The sequence below is a fragment of the Chanos chanos genome, chromosome 3, assembly GCF_902362185.1.
Source record: "Chanos chanos chromosome 3, fChaCha1.1, whole genome shotgun sequence".
In the NCBI taxonomy this organism is placed as follows: Eukaryota; Metazoa; Chordata; class Actinopteri; order Gonorynchiformes; family Chanidae; genus Chanos; species Chanos chanos.
Window position 1 is genome coordinate 25,394,811 of NC_044497.1, and position 20,210 is coordinate 25,415,020.

The 20,210-nt window shown below is 41.5% G+C and overlaps 3 protein-coding genes across 5 annotated transcripts; all 3 read left to right on the plus strand.

The window, feature by feature from the left end:
* The first annotated feature begins 399 nt into the window (after nt 1-399).
* igfbp6b (insulin-like growth factor binding protein 6b) lies at nt 400-3,728 on the plus strand. Its single transcript, XM_030769003.1, has 4 exons — nt 400-891; nt 1,924-1,958; nt 2,525-2,644; nt 2,796-3,728. The coding sequence occupies exons 1-4, from the start codon at nt 555-557 to the stop codon at nt 2,907-2,909; spliced, it is 606 nt and encodes a 201-aa protein (XP_030624863.1). The 5' UTR covers nt 400-554; the 3' UTR covers nt 2,910-3,728.
* Nucleotides 3,729-6,151: 2,423 nt separating this feature from the next.
* On the plus strand, nt 6,152-14,328 carry pip4k2ca (phosphatidylinositol-5-phosphate 4-kinase, type II, gamma a). Of its 3 annotated transcripts, none has more exons than XM_030769098.1 (10): nt 6,152-6,513; nt 7,188-7,285; nt 7,818-7,914; nt 8,115-8,261; nt 9,899-10,045; nt 10,661-10,699; nt 10,899-11,012; nt 12,294-12,558; nt 12,790-12,893; nt 13,124-14,328. In XM_030769098.1, exons 1-10 carry the CDS (start codon nt 6,355-6,357, stop codon nt 13,202-13,204), a joined length of 1,251 nt encoding a protein of 416 aa, XP_030624958.1. In that variant the 5' UTR covers nt 6,152-6,354; the 3' UTR covers nt 13,205-14,328. The 3 variants fall into 3 exon arrangements, with proteins under 3 accessions (XP_030624958.1, XP_030624959.1, XP_030624960.1); XM_030769099.1 differs by having other exon boundaries at nt 7,188-7,262; nt 7,849-7,914; XM_030769100.1 differs by lacking the exon at nt 8,115-8,261.
* Nucleotides 14,329-17,970: 3,642 nt separating this feature from the next.
* On the plus strand, nt 17,971-19,038 carry ackr5 (atypical chemokine receptor 5). The gene has a single exon (XM_030770199.1). It carries the CDS (start codon nt 17,971-17,973, stop codon nt 19,036-19,038), a length of 1,068 nt encoding a protein of 355 aa, XP_030626059.1.
* Nucleotides 19,039-20,210: the final 1,172 nt, after the last annotated feature.

The following is a 20,210-nucleotide window of genomic DNA, read 5'->3' on the forward strand; positions in this document are numbered from 1 at the left end:
AACCAGTGTGCTCTGACATATTTATGTATGATGCAGAGAAAGTCCAGAATGCAGGCTTTTCAGTATGGTGAACATAGCCAGAGTAAGTATTTTGGGAAAAGGAATGTTTCCAGATGCAATACTGGGTGAGGGAAAGCTGGAGCAGAGCTTGATCATTTCTGAAAGGAAAAATAATCTCTCTCTCTCTCTCTCTCACTCTCACTCTCTCCCTCACTCATTCTCCCTCCCTCTCAGCCTCATTCCCTCTCTCTCTCTCTCTCTCTCTCTCTCTCAGTCCCAGCCCCTGAAGGTGTCATAACTGTGCTCTCTCCCTCTCGCTCTCTCTATCACCGCCTTTCAGATCTTTAAAAGCTGCTGCTTGCTGTGTCTCTCTCGATCTCGGTTTGTATCCTCTGGCACTGCAGGGGGACTTGCGACTGAACAGGCTGAGCACCAAGCAAAGCTGAGGAGCAGGCAAAGAAAACAGAAGAGGGGAAAGAGAAACACACCTCCAGAAATAGCATCGACTACATACGACAGTTGGGAGTGTGGAGAACCTCAGAGCAGGACACAAGATGTCTTTCCTGTTGAACTTGATGGCCATTGTCCTATTGCTGATTGCCCAGTGCGGAACCTTGACTCTGGCTAACCGCCTGGTCCCCCACAAGGGCTGTCCCACCTGCAAGGAGACCTTGGGTGCAGGTCGGGCCTCCCGGGACCACGTTGGGGCGGCAAGCACGTCCGTCCTGGCCCTTGGGGAACCCTGTGGAGTGTATACCCTGAGTTGTGCCAAAGGGCTGCGTTGCGTTCCCCCTCCTCGGGAGCACAGCCCCCTCCAGGCTCTGCTGCAGGGCAGGGGCTCCTGCGCCAAGCACAGCAGGACCAGTCCCACTGAGAGGCCCCACCCCACAGGTAAGACTCAGCCACGCGAGCATGTTCACATTCACACCGCCTGAGCCTGGCTTTTCCTCAACAGCTTTATCACCGGTGTGGGAGAGCATGGCTAGGGCACGTTCATGCCACACACTGCCTTGCGGTATAGCTCTGCCAGGATGCATGCAGCGATAGAATGTCAAGCATAATCTGCTTTAAGCACTACAGTAAATAGCACAAGGACGTGTTGCAGGTTCCAGAGATGCATTGGCAAGCGATCGCCTCTGTCAGTATGCTGCAGGGTCTGTGTCAGAGAATTGGTGGAGTGACAAAAATGTCATTGGAGCAAGGACAGCAGCATAAAACACTGGGAACAGCTTCTGGTTTGCATGCAATGACAGTAAATTCCAGTGTGGTATGCAAGTATTTCTGTGATATGAGACTCTTTCATTGTACTGATTGTTAAAGGATCTCTGGTCAGTTAAATGCATGTGCGAACATAATGTGTGTGATTGCATATCAGTGTGTGCATAAATGGACTATGCACTTGCAGTTTTATTTCAATGTGTGTGTGTGTGTGAGAGAGAGAGAGAGAGAGAGAGAGAGAGAGAGAGAGAGAGAAAGCAAAAGAGAGAGAAAGAGAAAGGAAAAGAGATGAAGGTTGCAACAGAGCAGTAGTATGGGGAAACAGAAAACGAGAAAAAAGTAATATACATACATGTATGTATACTCATATGTGCATGAAGTGAATGAGAAAAAGAGAGCCTGTGAAAATGTATGTTTGAGTGAGTGTTTCACCTACATTCTGATCATGCTGTCTCACATAGCAATGGTCTCCATCTTCTGTTCAATCTATGCCACTGCAACTTCACTTAGTGGACTTTGCTTGGGGGGGGGGAGAAGAAAATGGTTCTGTCCTTTCATTTGTGGGTGAGAAACCTATAGCTAAATATATTAACACGTAATGAGTTATTGTACATTTAGACATTCACAAGGAAACGTGCATTGCTCATGCTGATTTCTTGGTTTTGAACTGATCTCTGTGTTAATGATAACTTGTTTTACTTACAGGTCCACACCCATCACACAGTGGGGAGATTGACAAGGTAAATATATTTATGTTTGTGATTGATAGAGGAACTGTGTTCATCCTCTGAGTGAACATCTCCATTCAGCTTATGTGCTTTTCATGCCCTAATCTTTAGAAAAAACACACAGAGCAACCTATGATGCATTACGTTTATGACATAATGTTACCGTGGAAGCGTGATATGAATACATAACTCCTTGAGAGCGTCTGTTTGCTGCAATATGTGCGTCCACAGCCATTCATGGTCAATTTGAATTTGATGGGATTCTGTTTACAGTAAAGCGGAAAAAAAAGTCACTGGATTCGACATACGCATTGACCTGAAAAGCAAAGCCTTGTGTAACAATATCATTACATAATAGTGTAAACTTATGGCACATTTCATATGTTTGCTTGTTGCATGTGCTACTGCGGCTACTGCGTCATTGACTGCATTGCTAAAAAAACCTAAACGGGCCGATACCCAAGTATGCCCAAGTGAACACAGCCTACGTTTTTTTTTCCCTTTATCTCAGAGGTATGCATGAAGTAGGCTATTCCCCCCATTTCCGTCCATCTTTGGTCTTTTCATTTCCTCGCCAGGCTCCGTGCCGTAAGCTGCTCAACTCTGTGCTGCGGGGTCTGGAGCTCACCATTTTCCAGTCCGATCGTGACATCTACATCCCCAACTGTGACACTCGTGGTTACTACAGGAAAAAGCAGGTAATTTTAAATGAGGGCAGTTTTAGAAGATTCCTTCTGTATTTGTAAGCAGAGACAAAGCCCATGGCCAAAGAATATATGTCATGCTGACAACCATCCTTTGTAAAACGTGGCTGAGGGAAGGAATGACATCTTTCCCTCTCTCTCACAGTGTCGATCCTCCAAGGGGATGCAGCGTGGCCATTGCTGGTGTGTAGATGAGCTCGGCAACACTGTGCCATCTCGCGCTGGCGAAGACGGCGCTTTACCATGTGACGGGGAGTGAGGGCTAAGCCGCAGTGACAGAGCTCCCATTCTGGAGGAGAAGGAGGAGGAGGAGGTGAAGGAGGAAGAGGAGGAGTACAGGGAGAGGGGATGACTTTGCTTGTGCTCAACACTGCCTGGCCAGGAGACACCAGGGATAAACCACTTCACATGGGAAATGCCCCATTCACTCACTCACTTACTGACTCAGTCCAGACTCACCAGTCTACCATCAACCCAAATGCCCATCCGCTCCCATAGCTTTACAGTCATCTGAATCATTCACTGATGGTATAAGGACAGAGCCAACAACCATATTAACCCCACAACACTGTTTAAGCTGTAGTCTTAAGGATTTAGGTCCCTGGCCCCATAGTGGATTTTTTGTCTTTCTTTTTTTTGTGATAGCTAACACTGCCTGTGTTTGTGTCTTTCTCAGTGGGCTGTAATACTGTTAAGCGGGGGGGGGGATGCGCAACAATGTTTCCAACCCACCCCCCTACCATCCCCTCTCCCTCTCTCCAAAACATACACTGACTATGTTACACTTCAGAAATTGAATATACCTTTTCAGCTAATTTATTCTGGAATAAAAGTACATTTCCTTGCAGACTTGCATACTTTTTGAATCGTATCATGTAATCAAATCATCAAGATGCTATCATATGTGCACATGATCTGGGATGCATCGAATCTTTTTTTTTTCTTCTTTTTTTTTTTTTTTTGCTTTTGTGTGGAGCTGACACTCTGACTGCTAAAACACGTAGTAGATTGTACATAAGTGAGGTATTTGTGGCCGATGGTGTTTCGAAGTGGCTGATTCCTGAATGCTGATGGCTGTTACCCCTTTTTGAGAAGTTGTTAGGCATATTTTTATATACTTCAATATAATGTTTTATATATATATATATATATAAATTGTTGATTTATTTAATGAACTACAATGCCATGTATTTTTATATTGTCAGCAGTTTTTTCATTGTCGGGACAAAAAGTTATTTTACTTCATTCAAGAAAAAGAGCCATGCATCTGTGGCATCCCAAAGGAACAAACACACTTAACCACAACCTTACAAGATATTTAACTGCTGTACATGTTCTTTTTTATTTTTGTCTTTTTGTATTATTGTTATTATTATTGTTATTATTATTATTATTTCATTTCATGATTGTTTTTCTATTTATGTTGATCGTCCAACATTGGAGTGTATCAAAAAATGTTTGCTTTTGAAATTGTCTAATTTAGAATTTAAGTTCAAATAGACTTTAATCATGTAATTTCCCACATCGAAGTAGGTTACAAAAAAAAAATATCTCCACAAACATAAAAAAATGTGTGACGATCTATTTCATACTGATCTTGTTGTTTCAATGTCTGTGCCAGTGGATGCAGGTCTATGCAAAAGACCCTGCAAATTTGCAATTTGTCCAAAACCCCTAGGGAAAAAAAGTGAAGAAATCACAATGGAAAGTAATAAAGGCATATATTAATATAATAAAATATGACTTGCTGTGTCCTTAGACAGGATTGACCTGAGCATACACATATGAGAACATAAACATTATTTCAAATTACAGCCACTGAAAAATCAATTCTGACAGAATAAAAAAAAAACAAAAAAAAACTATACACCTTGGATCTGGATGTGACAGTATTGTAAGTAAACAAACAGGCAGATTCTGCAGGTCTTTTGGCATTGCTGCAGATATGCAACCATTTGGTCCTGCAGATGTACTGTCAAACTAATCTTGCCAGCCATGACTTTGCATTTCAGTGTCTCCAAAAAAAGATTCATGTGGCTCTTATTGGTGGTGTCAGGCTTTTTTTGTGTGTCCATATTTTTGATAAATAATGCACATAATTACAGATTTGTATCTATCATTCATATAAAGTTACAAGTTGTAGACTAATTGCTATAGTGAAATCTACAGAACCAGAAAGACTTATACCATATTTCATGCATGCAAATGACAATTTGCTATGGCACCTACACAAGGACTCATGCCTGTTTCCAAGGTAACAGCATACAGTAAAGCATCACAGTTGTCCATGTATAAGAACTAAAAATGCAGTTACGCATAAAATGCTGGGGCATTCATTGAATCACATTCCTTGACCTACTTCTAAGGTTTGGATGGATCAGGAGTATTGGATATCAACTGTGAAGTAAAGCTATGGTTTTCAAAACTGTTTTACAGGGCAGTATTTATCATCAATTTCACTTACATACAGTGAAATACTTAAAGAAGTAGGACAGATGTCCTCTTCTGGATGAAGCAGTAAGTTTCCTCAAACAGTGTGGCCACATTTGTGGATGTCTAAATAAACACCAGTATCACTTTGATGGATGCAAGATTTGTGCTCTGTTTAAATTTGGAGGAAGGAAAAATCATTTTTACTTTACCTCTTACATACTGACTTAATCCTCCAGTGACATGAGAAATGTTAAAGGGACATTGAAAGCTGCATGTTCATTATCTTGTTAGACTGAATTCTGACAGGACAGGCTGAACACAGCAAACTTCAGCTGATTATGAATCAGTTCCTCGACACTGGTCATACAGGTATACATACAGATAACAGACAGATAAGAGTCGGTAACAATGCCCCGATTCCCTTTTGACAAAAAGAATGTGGCACGTCAAACTTCCTCAGTGACAATCTTAACGATCTGGAACATTGTCACGTACCCTCACCTCTTGTAATGTAACAAAGAAAGATGACAGAGGTTACGAAACTTTCTTTCATAAAGTATTATAACACTGAAAATGAAGAAAAACTAATTACATCTGCGTGTGGCGAACAGTAGCTTTTATGTTAAGGTTGGTACATGGGGTAGTTTTAAGCCTGACGTAGCTAAGTTGAACCAAAAGCGTCATCATTGGAAAGAGCATCACCTCCTTTCACTGTCGATTGTAGTCTAAGGCAACAAAGAACAGGTGCAGTCTGTGTATTATTTGGCTGGATCAGCACGTAAATTGCGTTGTTTACAAAGTTCACTCATAAACTTCTCACCGTGGCCAGCGGCTAGCTGATGAAAACGCTATAATACTGCATAGCCTGCAATTCCCGCCTACACTGTGTGTCACATGATGTAACTAATGCGTTCCTTTGGATTCCCTTACCTGTCTATCTAATCGTCACGTGACAAGGAACCAGGTGAGCTAACGCGACAGCGCAGATTCTTCTGAATTCTGTGCTGTCATTTCGTTGCAAGATTTTTCTCTGGAATGGGGGAGGGGTATGTGGGTCATTCATCTGCTTCTTCACACCTTAATCTTGTAAAGTTTTTAGAGTACGGAATACATAAGGGACTAAAAGAAGGTGTGAGAGAGGGAGAGCTACTCACGGATTTCTACGTCCACTGCCTCGACCTTTGATTGACAGTAAGAATACTGTTCAGGAAAAGAAGCGGGATACAGGCAGAGCGAGGAGAACTATTCCTGCTTCCCGACCAAGCTGTACCATGGCGTCCCACAGTAATCCCGGCAGCGCCTCAAGCCCGATGGTCATTTTAGCACCTAAAACAAAGACCAAAAAGAAACATTTTGTACAACAGAAGGTGAAAGTTCTCCGAGCTAGTGACCCTGTGCTCAGCGTTTTTATGTGGGGAGTAAATCACTCGGTAGGTAGTTAAACTTCCTAAATTCTGCCATTTTCCATGCTAACAATTTCGTTAGCTTGCTAGCTCTGGTTTGCTGTTTTGTAGTGTTCGGTCAGATTATTAATGCATCTTAGTTACAACTTTGCACTAGTTATAGTTCCGAACATAACCTGTAATATTTTGTTAGCTAGCGTAATATGAGCGTGTTGGATAACAAGATACCATGATACATTGTTACACAATTATGAGTTAACAGTTAACAACTGTTATTGTGGCTACGGAATAAAGAGGGCGACGCTAAAGTTGACTGAACCAGTTTGCTGTGAATATTGTTGTACCTCTCTTCTGATTGACTGGTGATGTATGAACCTGTTGGGGCAAACGAGTTATTAAACTACAGCCATAGCATTATTGGCTTAGCAAGCTAAATACCCTCTCCTCTACTCTAAGACAGTGCTCGCGCCAGATAAATATGCTATCTGACATCAGACTGCCATAGATCATTTTTGTTCTTGCGTATGTCATTTCTGATGTAACGGTTCTGTAGCGTTATATCCTTGTCCAAGTTGCCTATGTTCCCTTACCATCCATACTTCATGTCTTTGATAACCTGAGCATTAGCGTTTTGAAGTGTGACCGTACGCTCTGAAAATGGTTTGTTTTTTTGTAGATAATGTCCGTTGTCTGTTTCGCAGATAAATGATTTAAACCAGGTGCCAGTGCCTGTCATGCTGCTCCCAGATGACTTCAAAGCTAACACCAAAATCAAAGTCAACAACCACCTCTTCAACAAGTAAAGCAACCCATTAAACTACATCTGATCACTGTATATCAATGTACAGTTTACGTGATTACTTGGTTATTGTGTTTCGTATAGTGCCACAAAACTTTTCAGAACAAATTTGACACCTCCAGTTTTCCACTAGCTTGAAACTGCGTAGGACAGAACTATTTCTGTTTAGCAAAGACAAAAAAAATCTGTCAGACAAAGCTTCTTGCTCTTGTTCTTGTTTGGAAGCATTGTTCTAAGGCAGTATTTCCCAGTCCTGCCCATGTAAAGTCAGAGGAGTATACAGTGTGGGGCTTGATGATGAATTGATGAGTTGGATCAGGATGTGTTGGATATGTTAGTTGTCTGATAAAAGGAATGCATCCACAACCTGCAGCCTATGCTTTTATCTGGAAATGAAGAAAAAGGGTGAGCGATTCTGGTGGCCTTTGGCAAACGGAAAAAGAGAAGGGGCGGGGTATGAGAAAAAGAGGGGGTAACTGTACTGATGGGAAGACACGAAGAGTGAAAGAGTCCTTCTTTTCCCCCCTCACAGAGAGAATCTTCCAGGACATTTTAAATTCAAGGAATACTGCCCACAGGTCTTCAGAAACCTTAGGGAACGCTTTGGAATTGAAGATCTTGATTATCAGGTATTGGACATGACAGCATGTAATGTGTTATACAGTTTGTGAAAGTCAGTTATTTCAGTTATCAGATATTGCATCTAACACGAGTTTAACTAGCAAATCACATTATCAAGTAGTATTTGCAAACTGCTTGTAGCTGCATTTGATTCTAGTTGAATTTTGCTGCATTTTTTTTTTTTTCTTTCTTTTTTATGTCTCCTCAGGTTTCACTGGCCCGCAGTCCACCTATTAAAGGAGAGGGGCAGGGGGAGGGGCTTCTTCTGACTTCCTATGACCGTACATTGGTCATCAAGCAGATTTCAAGTGAGGATGTGGCAGACATGCATAACATTCTGTCAGAATATCACCAGGTATACCGCTTTACATACAGTTTTTAAACTATACAACTATACTGACTTTTACTGTGAGCTTTCACTCTGAATCAACAGTATTATAGTTACTGAAGCATCCTAACAGAGCTTCATCAGTGACCTGGTATATAGTGGTCCTAAATTACCAAGTTTCTGTGTGGCGTTTGTGAGGTACACTGACTTTGTTCATCAGGGTTTGGGTGTCTGGTGTGTGGTAGGTTAATAGACCAGCAGTAGAAGCAGAGTTACATCAGGCTTTTGATGGTATCAGTAAACTGCACCCTTCCTCCAAAAGGAACAGTTTGAACATGTGATGGTTGAGTCAGAGTAAGAGTAAACATTAAAAACAAAACATTTACCCGAAGTTCTTCATCTGACATAACTTCAAGATGGCCGTGTGGTTTTTGTTTCCCTAGCATTATTATTAATGATCTGTTGTTATTACATTATATTACAAGTGATTATGGAGGCCCCTTAAGGTTTTATGTTCTTTTTCTTTATCTTATGACATGGAAATATATCATTTAAACTCTTGTAGTATTTTTAGAACTACATTGTCACTGTCTAATCAAGGAAAATAGGACAACCCTCCATGTTTGTTGCTTTAATAAGCAGATGTACTCTTTTCTTCCCTATTCGCAAAGACATGTTTTTGTAGTCCTCCTGCCATGTTGGTAGTTACATGCGATGCCATTTTTTTTCCTTCTCAGTTTTCTCTCGGGATTGGTCTGTGTGGTTAGGACATGGCTAGTGACAGTGAACGGAGCATTGAAGTTGTGTGTGACGACTCTTTTAACAGAGTTGTCCCAGTCACAGGCGCTTGCGAAGCAGCTGATATAAATGTTTGGTTAGCTCAGGAGTTGGGTGCCCCTGATTTGTTTAAAGAGCACCGCTGGCCATGACGGAGGTATGTGTGGATGGGGTTGTGTCTGTTTCCGCCCGAGCTGAATGAGCAGATTTGATTCAAGGCTTGGCTTGTGCTTTGGCAAGGCTTTTGGATTCTACCGATGTCCTGAGGGCTCAAATTGTTCTTTTTTTTTAATATTTATCCAGAAATCTGCTGCAGTGAATGCCTGTGCATGTATGCTAGATCTGCTAACTACCACTGGATTACTCCTGCATGGAAATGTTGCACTAGGTTACATAATGCTGTTGAAGAGTAACTGATTTTTACTGGTCAGCTGCAGACGTTTGTGAAACAGCGTGAGACACAGCGAAAACGCCATCGGCATGTCATTGATTAAACCTAGAGATGTGTGACCTTGTTCTGTTAACTGTGGTCCACCTGTTGACATCATAATTTTTAACTTTACGCCATTGGTCAGTTGTGAAACGTATAGCCATGGAATTATGAATATTTGAAGGAGCCTAATAATACTTTCCTAGAGGAAAAAAGTGATATCGTTGTAGGTGTCAGTGAGAGGTAGACAACCCTGCCACAGCACTGCCCTAATCTGATTCTGTGTTTATTTAGAGTGCTTATCAAAGTCCTGGTGTTTTAATGAAGTGTTTTTAAATAGAGTTGGACATAAAACCTGCATACACTGTAACTTTAGCAGGAGGGTTGTTTAACCCTGGTACATGAGTTTACAGATTTTAAAGTTGTTTTTTGTGTCGTTGTTGTTGTTTTGTTGCAGCATATAGTCAAGTGTCATGGCAACACGCTCCTCCCTCAGTTCCTGGGCATGTATCGTGTGACTGTGGACAGTGAGGACACCTACCTGATAGTCATGAGGAATGTGTTCAGTCACAGACTGGTCATTCACAGGAAATATGACCTAAAGGTAAGAGAACACACAGGCTTAAATGTCTCATTGATCAGCATACATTAAGGCAGTGCAGTGTATTTAAAAGCAGTGCTGTTGTGCTCAGGTTTAGTTAGATGGTTGTGTTCAGAATTGTTGTATTTTAGCTCCTTAAATATTCATTTCAATGACTTTTTTTGGATTTGAAGTGTTCTTATAGAAGAGTTTTCTTATACAATGAAACAAACCAGCACAATAAAGGCATGCTATAGAAGTAAACTATATGGTTAACTATAGAAGTTAACCATTACAAGTAAGTGCAGACATTGAACACTTATTAGATGTTTACATATGAGTGCAAACCTGTAGATTGATTTTAATTACACAGACATAACTCTACCACAAGAGGGCAAGCTCTGCAACAAATTCCTGTTTCACTCCCAGTAGCACTGTTGGCTATTATTCCTTTTTTTTTTTTTTTGGTCTCATTTTGTTCAGCTTAGAGAAGAAAAGTGAAGTACACTGTTCAAAAAATCAGTTCTGTCTATATTTGTTTCCTTTGCTGAAGTAAAGCTTTAGCTCACCTGAGCTCCACTGATTGCTGATTCATGCATTGTGTGACCTCCAGTGTCCTAAGGTATGTCTGTTTTACAGGGTTCTTTGGTAGCACGTGAAGCAAGTGACAAGGAAAAGGTAATACACAACTGTTAATCTAAATTTTAATCAGTAACTACTATTATTCTTATCATTATCGTTATTCAAATTAATAATATTCCCCACAGTACCTATAAATAAAATCAGTGGTGTTCCACATATACAATGTCAAGTCATTGTAGTTTTTGCTGGTAATCTGACTGTCTGTGTGGATTATGCTAACATGGCCTCTCTACAGGTGAAAGAGTTGCCCACGTACAAGGATGTGGATTTCAGGAATAACATGCAGAAGGTGTACGTGACAGAGGAGCAGAAAGAGAAGATCCTAGAGAAGCTTAACAGGGATGTAGAGGTGAGATTCTCTATGAAACGTACCACGCATGTGTGAGCGTGCGCGTGCGTGCATGCGTGTTTGCATGTGTGTGCATGCAGATTAGAATGTGGAAAGCATCTACATCGTAATTTCCAAACATTTCTCTAAAAAACTTTGTCTGTTTAAACTTGCAACAATAACAACATAAATGTTTTTAAAAGCAGCATAAAAGTGAATTTGAGCGTGAGTAGCGATATGTGACTGCCCACAATATATAAAAAACACAAGTGCATTTAAAACAGTTTGGCTTTCTATCACAGCTAAAATGAAAGAGAAGAGGTTAAATGAAAAAAATGCAGCTCTGTGTAACATGGCTTTGCAACGCAGTGCTAAGCCCCCCTAAGTTTAGAGACTTGCAGGTTTGAATTTAATGCATCTCAGCAGTAAACTGTCAGACAGGAAGCAGCTCAAACAGAGGAAAGGCTGATATGACGATGCATTGATGTTACTTAAGGCGAAATGTAAAAAAAAAAAAAGTCATGTGCTGTGGGGAGTTAAAGCTGGTTATTTTTCGGATACAGCGTTGGCTACTCTCTCTTGTTGTCCCCTTTCAGTGAAGTTCAGGTTCCCTAGCCTGACGATCACAGGAAGGGCGATAACACTTGAAGTTACATGACTGACTCCCAGAGACTCTCCAAATTCTGTCATTTGCCACTCAGAAGAAGACACAACAATCTCTGATGTGCTGCATTTGCGGCACTGTTAATATTTCCCCAAATGGGATGAAACTGTGGTACAGAGGAACCTGCAGCTGTCCACCTTTTTTTTTTACTGTCTCAACAATATAGGACAAGTGGCTATAGTTCATTGGCTTTTCTTACCGCTCTAGTTCAGAAGCATTTCTTTTGTTTTCTTTGCTCTGAGTTGGAGCATGTTTTGCTGTTTGTTTAATTCCAGTACCCATAGTACTGTTTGCTGTCAATCCAGGCACTGTGGTGTCATCTGAACACTTAATTATCTTTGTCCACTGAGCAGTGGTTGAACAGTCATTATTATACTACGTCGGTCGGGAGAGGGAGCTGCCTTGGAGGTCACCTGTATTTAAAAACAGTGAACCACAGAGAACCTTTGTCCCAAACTCACCGCCTGCTTCCTCTCTGATTAAAAAGTCCCAAAATCCAATAATATGTATCTTGGCTCATGTGCACACAGTCATGAATCTCTGAGGTCCAATAGCATTCAAGACTGAGACATGATTTTTAATGACATTATCCACTAAATACACATACCCCATGAATGTGTGTGTGTTTCCTAATTCAGTTCCTGGTGAAGCTTAAGATTATGGACTACAGCCTCCTGCTGGGTATCCATGACGTGGCTCGGGCTGAACGTGAGGAAGAGGAGGTCGAGGAGCCTAACGGCGAAGACGAAGGAGAGCCGGAGAACGGCCTGGCTCCCGCCCCGGCAGTGGGCTCCTACGGCACATCGCCAGAAGGCATCGCTGGGTACATGAACTCCTTCAAACCCCTGGGCCCGGGCGAGTTTGACCCCTACGTGGACGTGTATGCCGTCAAGAGTGCACCAGGTGAGTTTACCGGACCAAATGGGGCCAAGCGTTGAGAGTGTGATTATCACATGGGGGTATGCTGCCAAAGCACTGACTTTGTTAGTCACTCCGTTAGCCGCCCGTGCATTTGTGTCATATGCAGCTGCTTATATGGCTCAGAGGAAATGAGTAATAAATTGAGGTGTTGAGATGGTGGTCTCTAATGAGCATGGAGAGGCATTAGGCATGTTATTTCCTTCTGCTTTCCAGGAGCACCACAGAGGGAGGTCTACTTCATGGGACTTATCGATGTGCTGACGCAGTATGATACCAAGAAAAAGGCCGCACACGCGGCCAAGACCGTCAAACACGGGGTGAGTCAGTGAGCTTTCTGCCGAAACGCAGCGAGGTGGGGTCAGTTTTGTGTCGACGCACATTAACGGGTGCACTGCATCCTCTATTTGTGTCGATCACTCCCGTATGGGCTTTCAACAAGGGAAGTCATAGCTTCCAAAGCAATTTCCCATTTCATCGCTCATTTCGAAACATCTCATTTATGACTGACAACAAATCTCATTAAAACCTCTCTTGTCCTTGTCCCCAGGCTGGCGCTGAAATCTCCACAGTTCACCCAGAACAGTATGCCAAACGATTCCGTGAATTCATCTCCAACATATTTGCATAGCGGGCTCCTGAACCCCACGGAGTGTATTCTGCCACGTCCATTAGCTCTGTTCCCTGCGGCCTCGTTTTGCTTGGGTGTTCTCTTGGATGTATTTAAACTTCACAAAAAATGGACTGAATATGTAAGCATTTGCATAACAAAAACATAAACAGGACTTTTAACCGAAGCAAATTTTTTTGGTGTTAGGTAGTTGTAATGCATATTTATTGCTGGATTTAGCTCTGTCATGAACTTTACATTCACTCTGGGGGATGGAGCTCAGTGGGAGGAGACCGACAGCCCTCGCTACTCACTGCTGGTGGAACAAAGGCATCGATTTATGCTGGTCTATGTAGCACATTGCTTAAAGCATACCGTGTCTCATTATTCAAGCACTAGAAGGTTGTAGAAAAACAAAGCAGTTAACCATAAGCCTTGTTTGAATGGACCTCTAGTTAAATCGAGGATGCAGCGTAAAAGCAATATTTTGAATGTTAAGGATTTGTATCAACTCGCATAAAAAATGGAGTCTGTGACATTTTCCCTGCTAGTTTATCCAATTAGCCTTAAAAGTGGAGATGATGACGATGATGATGATGATGACAAATTCTTTTGTAGCTTAGAACATATTAAGCTGAATTAGAATGATATGCCTTATCGTTGCATTTTTATTTATTTTGCAAATCAGTGTTTGGGCCAAATATATTTTTCAAAGATTTTCAGAAGGTTGCTTGAAGTCATGGCATTATTTTCAACCTCTCTCTGTTCGGAGTTCAGCGGAACAGTCATGACAATAACCAGTTACTGCAGGAGGTGCACAAACCCACCATTGTTTTTGTTCAAAACCACATGCATCTTGAACCAAATCTATAGTAGTATTCCCACACATGCACTCCTCATTTTGGGATCTCTTCCTGTCCAAACACACCTGGTTCCACTGATTACCAAGCCTTTGATTAACTGGGGCAGGTGTGTCAGTGCAGAGGGAGATTTCTAATGTGTGGAGCTATGGCTCCCCTGGAGAGCAGCAGTGGGAAACATTATTATTGTCCAGTGTGGGTTTTTTTGTTTTGTTTTGTTTTGTTTTGTTTGTGTGTGGTGTACAAGAAATGTGTGCTGTTAATGCTGTAAAACTGTTACGACACCACAGTGAGTGGTTGTTGCCTTCTTTCAAATCCTCTCCTGTTCTCATGACCTATATGCCAGAAACAGTGAGGGTAATTTCCTCTCTGAACACCTGTAAGGACAAAAATGACTGGCCATAAGTGTGTATGAATGATATAGCCATTAAACAGTCCCCGATGTCATGATTAATAAAGTCTAAAACACTGTCGTCAAAGTGGTAACACTGGTAATCAGTGATTAAGTTTTGTAAGAAGTTACTATATCCTTAGGTGAATTGTTAAAATGTATAAGGGAGCAGTATAACATGTTGTTGGATATTTTTGGGAAGCTGGTGAAAAACTATGTACTTAATTACCAGTTTAAAATCTGATCATCGTCAGATATATCTGTTTCACATCCTGTGAAAAGTTATCTGGATGTTTTTCCCTTCCCTTCCTCGTCTTAACCAAGTCCTGTTGTTCTTCCCAGAGGATAGACTCACAGACCTGAATGCCTGGAATCATTCAGGGAGTTGAGAGTGTAAAAAAAAGAAGTTTAAAGAGTATTCAGTGAATGAAACATCACTAAGAAATGGAATAATTTTTTTTCACGCTGCGGTTTGTTTGGTTGTAGATGAAAAACAGGTCTGTGTTTTCACAAATCATCTATTGACCCACAACCGTCTGATACTGACAATAAGAAAGTTTCTCAGACGACCCCCTGTTCCTATTTCAGACATGCTTTCTCTTGATGTTGTATGATAGGCTTTTGTGAGTTGAGGCTGTCTAGCACTAGGGTAGGATCCAGTGCGTGGAACATGGGGGCTGGAATATATGGGCTTCAGAGACAGGATTTTCTCTCCTATTACAGGAGCCACAATTCTGCTGACTGTCTCTTTCCTGTCACCCCCGCAAAATAGACGTGACTACACTTAACAAAAGGAAATGAGCAGGATGGGGGGGGGGGGAGAGAAAAATAACCCTCCGTCTCCAACAAGCTAACAAACTGCTGACGAACCTTGGTTGGCCCGTGAGAGGTTGGAACACACTGTTCAAAAGATAGCACATTAATCTACAATTAAGCATGAATCAGTGTCAGTACAAATGACCTGCAAAGCCTCTGCTATAACAGAGGCCCAAAAACAGTCCCCTTTGTTCACATCTTGATCACCAAACCAAAGTCTAAAGGAATTTCGAAATGATGCTTCTTCTACATTGTTCAAAGGCATATCTATAGTCAAAGCATTTGTAGATATTTCTTTATGTTCTTATTGAACTGACTTCTTGCAGGAACTCATTAAGAAGCCATTCTAATTCTGTCAGGGCTCCTTGAAGAACCTCTTCCAGTGGAGTCATTGCTTATGTAGATTTTGTTTAACATGTGAAAACGACAATATTCCAATATAACACATGAAAATATTAGTAACATCTCTCATTAATTGATAGAACTTGTTCTAATAAACATTTGAAATATTAGGTTGTCAAGAACAACAAAACAAACAAACAAACAAACATTTGTATCTTAGGCACAATCTACACAACTTAAGCACAAGTAACTTAAGGGCTGGACATCTGTGTCCCAGCCAGGGTGTCCTGCATACTTAAGTGGGTGCTTAACAAAACTATGTGAGGGGGAAGAGCTGTGGGTTAAAGGGCTGTGTCCCTCAGTGGAGTCTGATGTACAGCAGGCTTCCTAACCCCCAGCATGCCAGCCGTTCAGAGCTCCGTTAGGCCAGGGGAGTTTCCTGCTATTGTCTTACTCAAGGGTCAGTGTTTTTTTAACCTATCAGCTACACACCAGCTATATGTTTTTCCTAGTGTGAGGCTTTCTAAAGACAAAAAAAGGAGTTCCACGTGTCCTCACACAATCAATAGTCAAATGGCTGTGGAAACGACCAGATGCAAGATTGTGAATAAAAACTGATTCCTTAGAAAGTTAGCACCATTCGTAACTAAGCGCGGTGGTTTTGTCACAGTGCCACGGCATAATATAGTAACATAATTTTGCTGAAATGTTATCCCTACTGTTCTTAGAGGTCATCTGAAAAGGACCATCACTTGTGTCCCATATATATTTGCCAGACAACAAAGGAGAGAGAAAAGACTGTTTTGATCTTTTATGCTATATGACTGACGCGTAACAGAGTTCCAGTGTTAACTGTCTGACAAATAATATTCACATTCATATGTATGTATTATCTGTCTGCTCTGTTTACCATCTGATTGTATTTCTACCTTCTCTCTCACTTTTATTTTTCACATAAGCAATCATATTGGACTCCCAAACAGTCAAACTTCAAACTCCTCTCAATTCTAAAGTTTCGAAACAAGAAACTTCATATTCCACATGTGTTCAACAAGTTCAGTTAGTTGGACCACTAGTACCTGGAGTGAACGGATTATACTGAGCAGCCCAGCAGGTCTGTTAGGAATAAACCATGCCAGCCTGTGCAGTTATGTGGGAATAAGCCACATGGGGCGGTACGGTACATAATGTCAATCTGTTGAGCTATGCAGGCTGGAACGTAATCCTACCGTAGCACAGTTTCATGTTCGTAGCTAATGCTTGGCACATCTACATCTATTCCATCTACTCAAAACCACAAAATGGTTTGAATTCAGTGTAACAAAACGTGAAAAGCGTATATGCACAATATCTCACCTGTGCCATTCACTCAGTAGTCTCTCGATTGATCTGATGACAAGTGTTCCTGTAGTGTGCCACTCCCTCCTGTCCTGAGGATGTCCTGTCAGTCCAGGCTGGGGTGGGGGCCAAGCTGGAGGGTGGTGAGGATTTAATTCTCCATTTCAGCTAGACTCAGTCCACAACCTGCAGAAGCCCTTCAGCCAACGAAACCAGCTCCTTACAGTTCTGGACATTGTTCTGGGGACAGAGGGGTCTGCCCTCGCAACCACTTGGAAACCACCAGCATACTCCACACAGTACGGTAGGTAGGTCTTCAAATCTCTTCCCAGTGCTGTCCTTGTAAATCTCCCAGTACTCAATACTTTCTTATTCTGTGATTGGATGTCGATTAGTAAGATGCATTCGTTGCAGTGGAATCCACTATATTTTTTTTGAGACAATAGTCATCCCTCTAGGTTAAAATAAACACATACCCAAAGAGCTCTAATTGTTCTAAGAAGAAAACTCAGCTTCTGTCCATTGGTAAATCTTCGCATCACAGAGAGCACCCAAAACCCTGATTGTGTAGGTTGTGGGGGAACAGTTCTGATTACTAAGTGTAGTGCATGAGTAGAACAACAAACTGCATAAAACATTAAGACTGTGTGAAAGAAATGATTCAATTCTTAATCTTCCAGTAAGACTTGAAAAATCTTGTTCTACAATGTCCTTGACTGTGCAGTTATAATCACTCAAAGCTGCCAATAAACAAAGCTAAAAAGCTGATTTAATGGGTACACTGTTTCTGCTGCTCAACAGGTCAAATTTAATGAACTTAAATCCAGTACATGGTTACAAAAAATGTACTTGTTTAAACTGTGATGATCTTGGCAATTGTGGACTTCAAAACTGTTTTGAATAAGAACAAAAAGAAAAAAAATCTCTTTCTGAATATTGTTTTTAAACTCACAGTTTAACCAAATTTCATTTTTCAAAATTCTGTTAAGTAGCTTCTGAGCATCCGCTTTAACTTTTATTTCCTCTGTTCCTCACAGATCATGACTGCTGATCTCTACAACATCACGTATGATTTCAATAACACACCTTGGTTTGTCTATGAATGCACCATAAATTTGGACAAGGACTACAAGCGCATTGCCCTGTTTCTGCTTTACTTGGTGCTGTTCATGGTGGGGCTTTTGGAGAACAGCCTGGTAGTGTGGGTTAATTGGAGAAGAAGGCACTCAGCTAATGGTGTCCTTTTCTGTATCATCAACATTAGCCTGTCTGACTTAATGGTGGTGTTCACCATGCCATTCTTCATGCTGGAGGTGACCATGGACAAGGTGTGGCTGTGGGGTCGCTTTCTCTGCAAAGTCACGCACCTCATCTATGTCATCAATTTCTACAGCAGCTCGTTCTTCTTGGCCTTCATGACACTGGAGCGCTATCTGTCGGTGGCGCAACCTTCTGCACCGTCCTGCTTCCCTCTGGAACGTCGTCGCTGGTTCCTGTGTTCTGGCCTGTGGGTCTTCTCCCTGCTGTTGGCTCTAGTGGAGAACGTGCACGTGGATCTTCTGGAGTGGAGCGAACCAGGCTGTTACATGGTGCCCGAGCACAGCCATACCGAGTGGTTTGTCTCAGTCTCCGTCCTCTGCCTGATCTTCCAGTTCCTTGGGCCGGCATCAGTGATCATCACCTGCAATGTCCTGATCGCCCGGGCAATTGGCTCTTCACCTGATGTTGAAAATCGACGAGACAGGTGGCTGGTGCACTTGTACTCCTTTGTGTTTTTAGCTTGCTGGTTTCCCTATCACCTGGTAATGTTTCTACTAATGGTGGATGACTTGGACCCCCACCTTTTCTCCTGTAATATGGTGGAGGTGCTCTACTTCTCCTTCAGTGTGGTGCAATGCCTGTCCCTTTTCCACTGCATTGCCAATCCCATACTCTACAACTTCCTCAGCAAGAGTTTCCGCAACAACTTCATCAACGCTGTGGTAAACTGTCTGCCTTTGCCATCTGCCAGGGAGCCGGCCAACACAGCTGATGGCAGTGGGACGACGCCAGGAAAAGAGCGCAAGCTTAGTGATGCCAGCACCAGCCAATCTGACATAGGGTCGTAGAGAGGAGAAAGAAAAGGATATTTCAGCATGGAGATGATGTTAAGATAGAGGGAAGCCCCATAAGCTCCTGCAACAGCATATGCCACAAAAAGACTTAACATGGCAAACTTGGTCCAAATGGACAAAAAGCATAATTTAACAATGGCAGTGTAGATATTGGGCCAGATAACAATATTAAAACCTCATGACCTGTCTCTTGTTTTTCTCACTTCAACAGTGTACAAGATAGGAAGGAAGGAAACACTGCATTTCAGTCTCTTTTCAACAGCTTAGCCCCACGGGAACTTATGCTAACATCTAGGAACTTGTAGATCATGATCTTCATTATATTCACAGCATACCATGGTGAATGTTTTCACCCATGTGTGCAGAAAGCATGATGAAAATCATTTATGTTAGGATTATGGGACATAACTTGATAAAACACTTTATATAGCAATGCTTTGCATCCATACACTGAGAACAGAAAGCGATTGAAATTTCTTCGACCTATTGCTATTTAAATGGTGAGTACAGAACATACTTTTTGTTACTTTAACAAAATCTGTACAGACATTGGATGTTGAAATATTACATAAAAATTCAATAAAAACTGGGAAATTCAAAACATCTGATTCAGCTGATATTTGAAATAGTGTTTGCAAAGCTTCTTCTGAACCAGCTAAAGGAACCACCACAAAACTGTGACAGTTTTTGATTTAGCCAATGGAAGAGTAAAATTTAAACACTATGCTTTGACATCTTCATGTAATTTGGCTGTTTTTGGAGAATATTTATGTTTACAATAATGTCCTTTCAAAAATGCTCCAAAGGTTGCTTTGCCCTGACTGTCTTCTATGCTATGACTGACAACATAGCTGTCATTTGAACCCTTTCCATCTCTCTTCCATTTGGGAAATATCCGTTGTATTTCAAATGCATATAAGTTCTAAAATGATCATAGATTAGTACAACTATGACTAGTGCTTTAATGCTTTAGTCCACACACGTAAGCTAGCATGGGGAGTCAAACAATGCAAGGACAGCTACCAAGAGAGCAAAGTCTCTAAGTCAGTCGAGCTGAACTGCTAAGTTTAAATTCAGACTGAAAAGGGCATCAGGAAAAACATTTTAGTTTGCTGTGACCTTTTCTAACGTATCTAAGGGCCCCATTTATAAAAAGTTAGAGACAT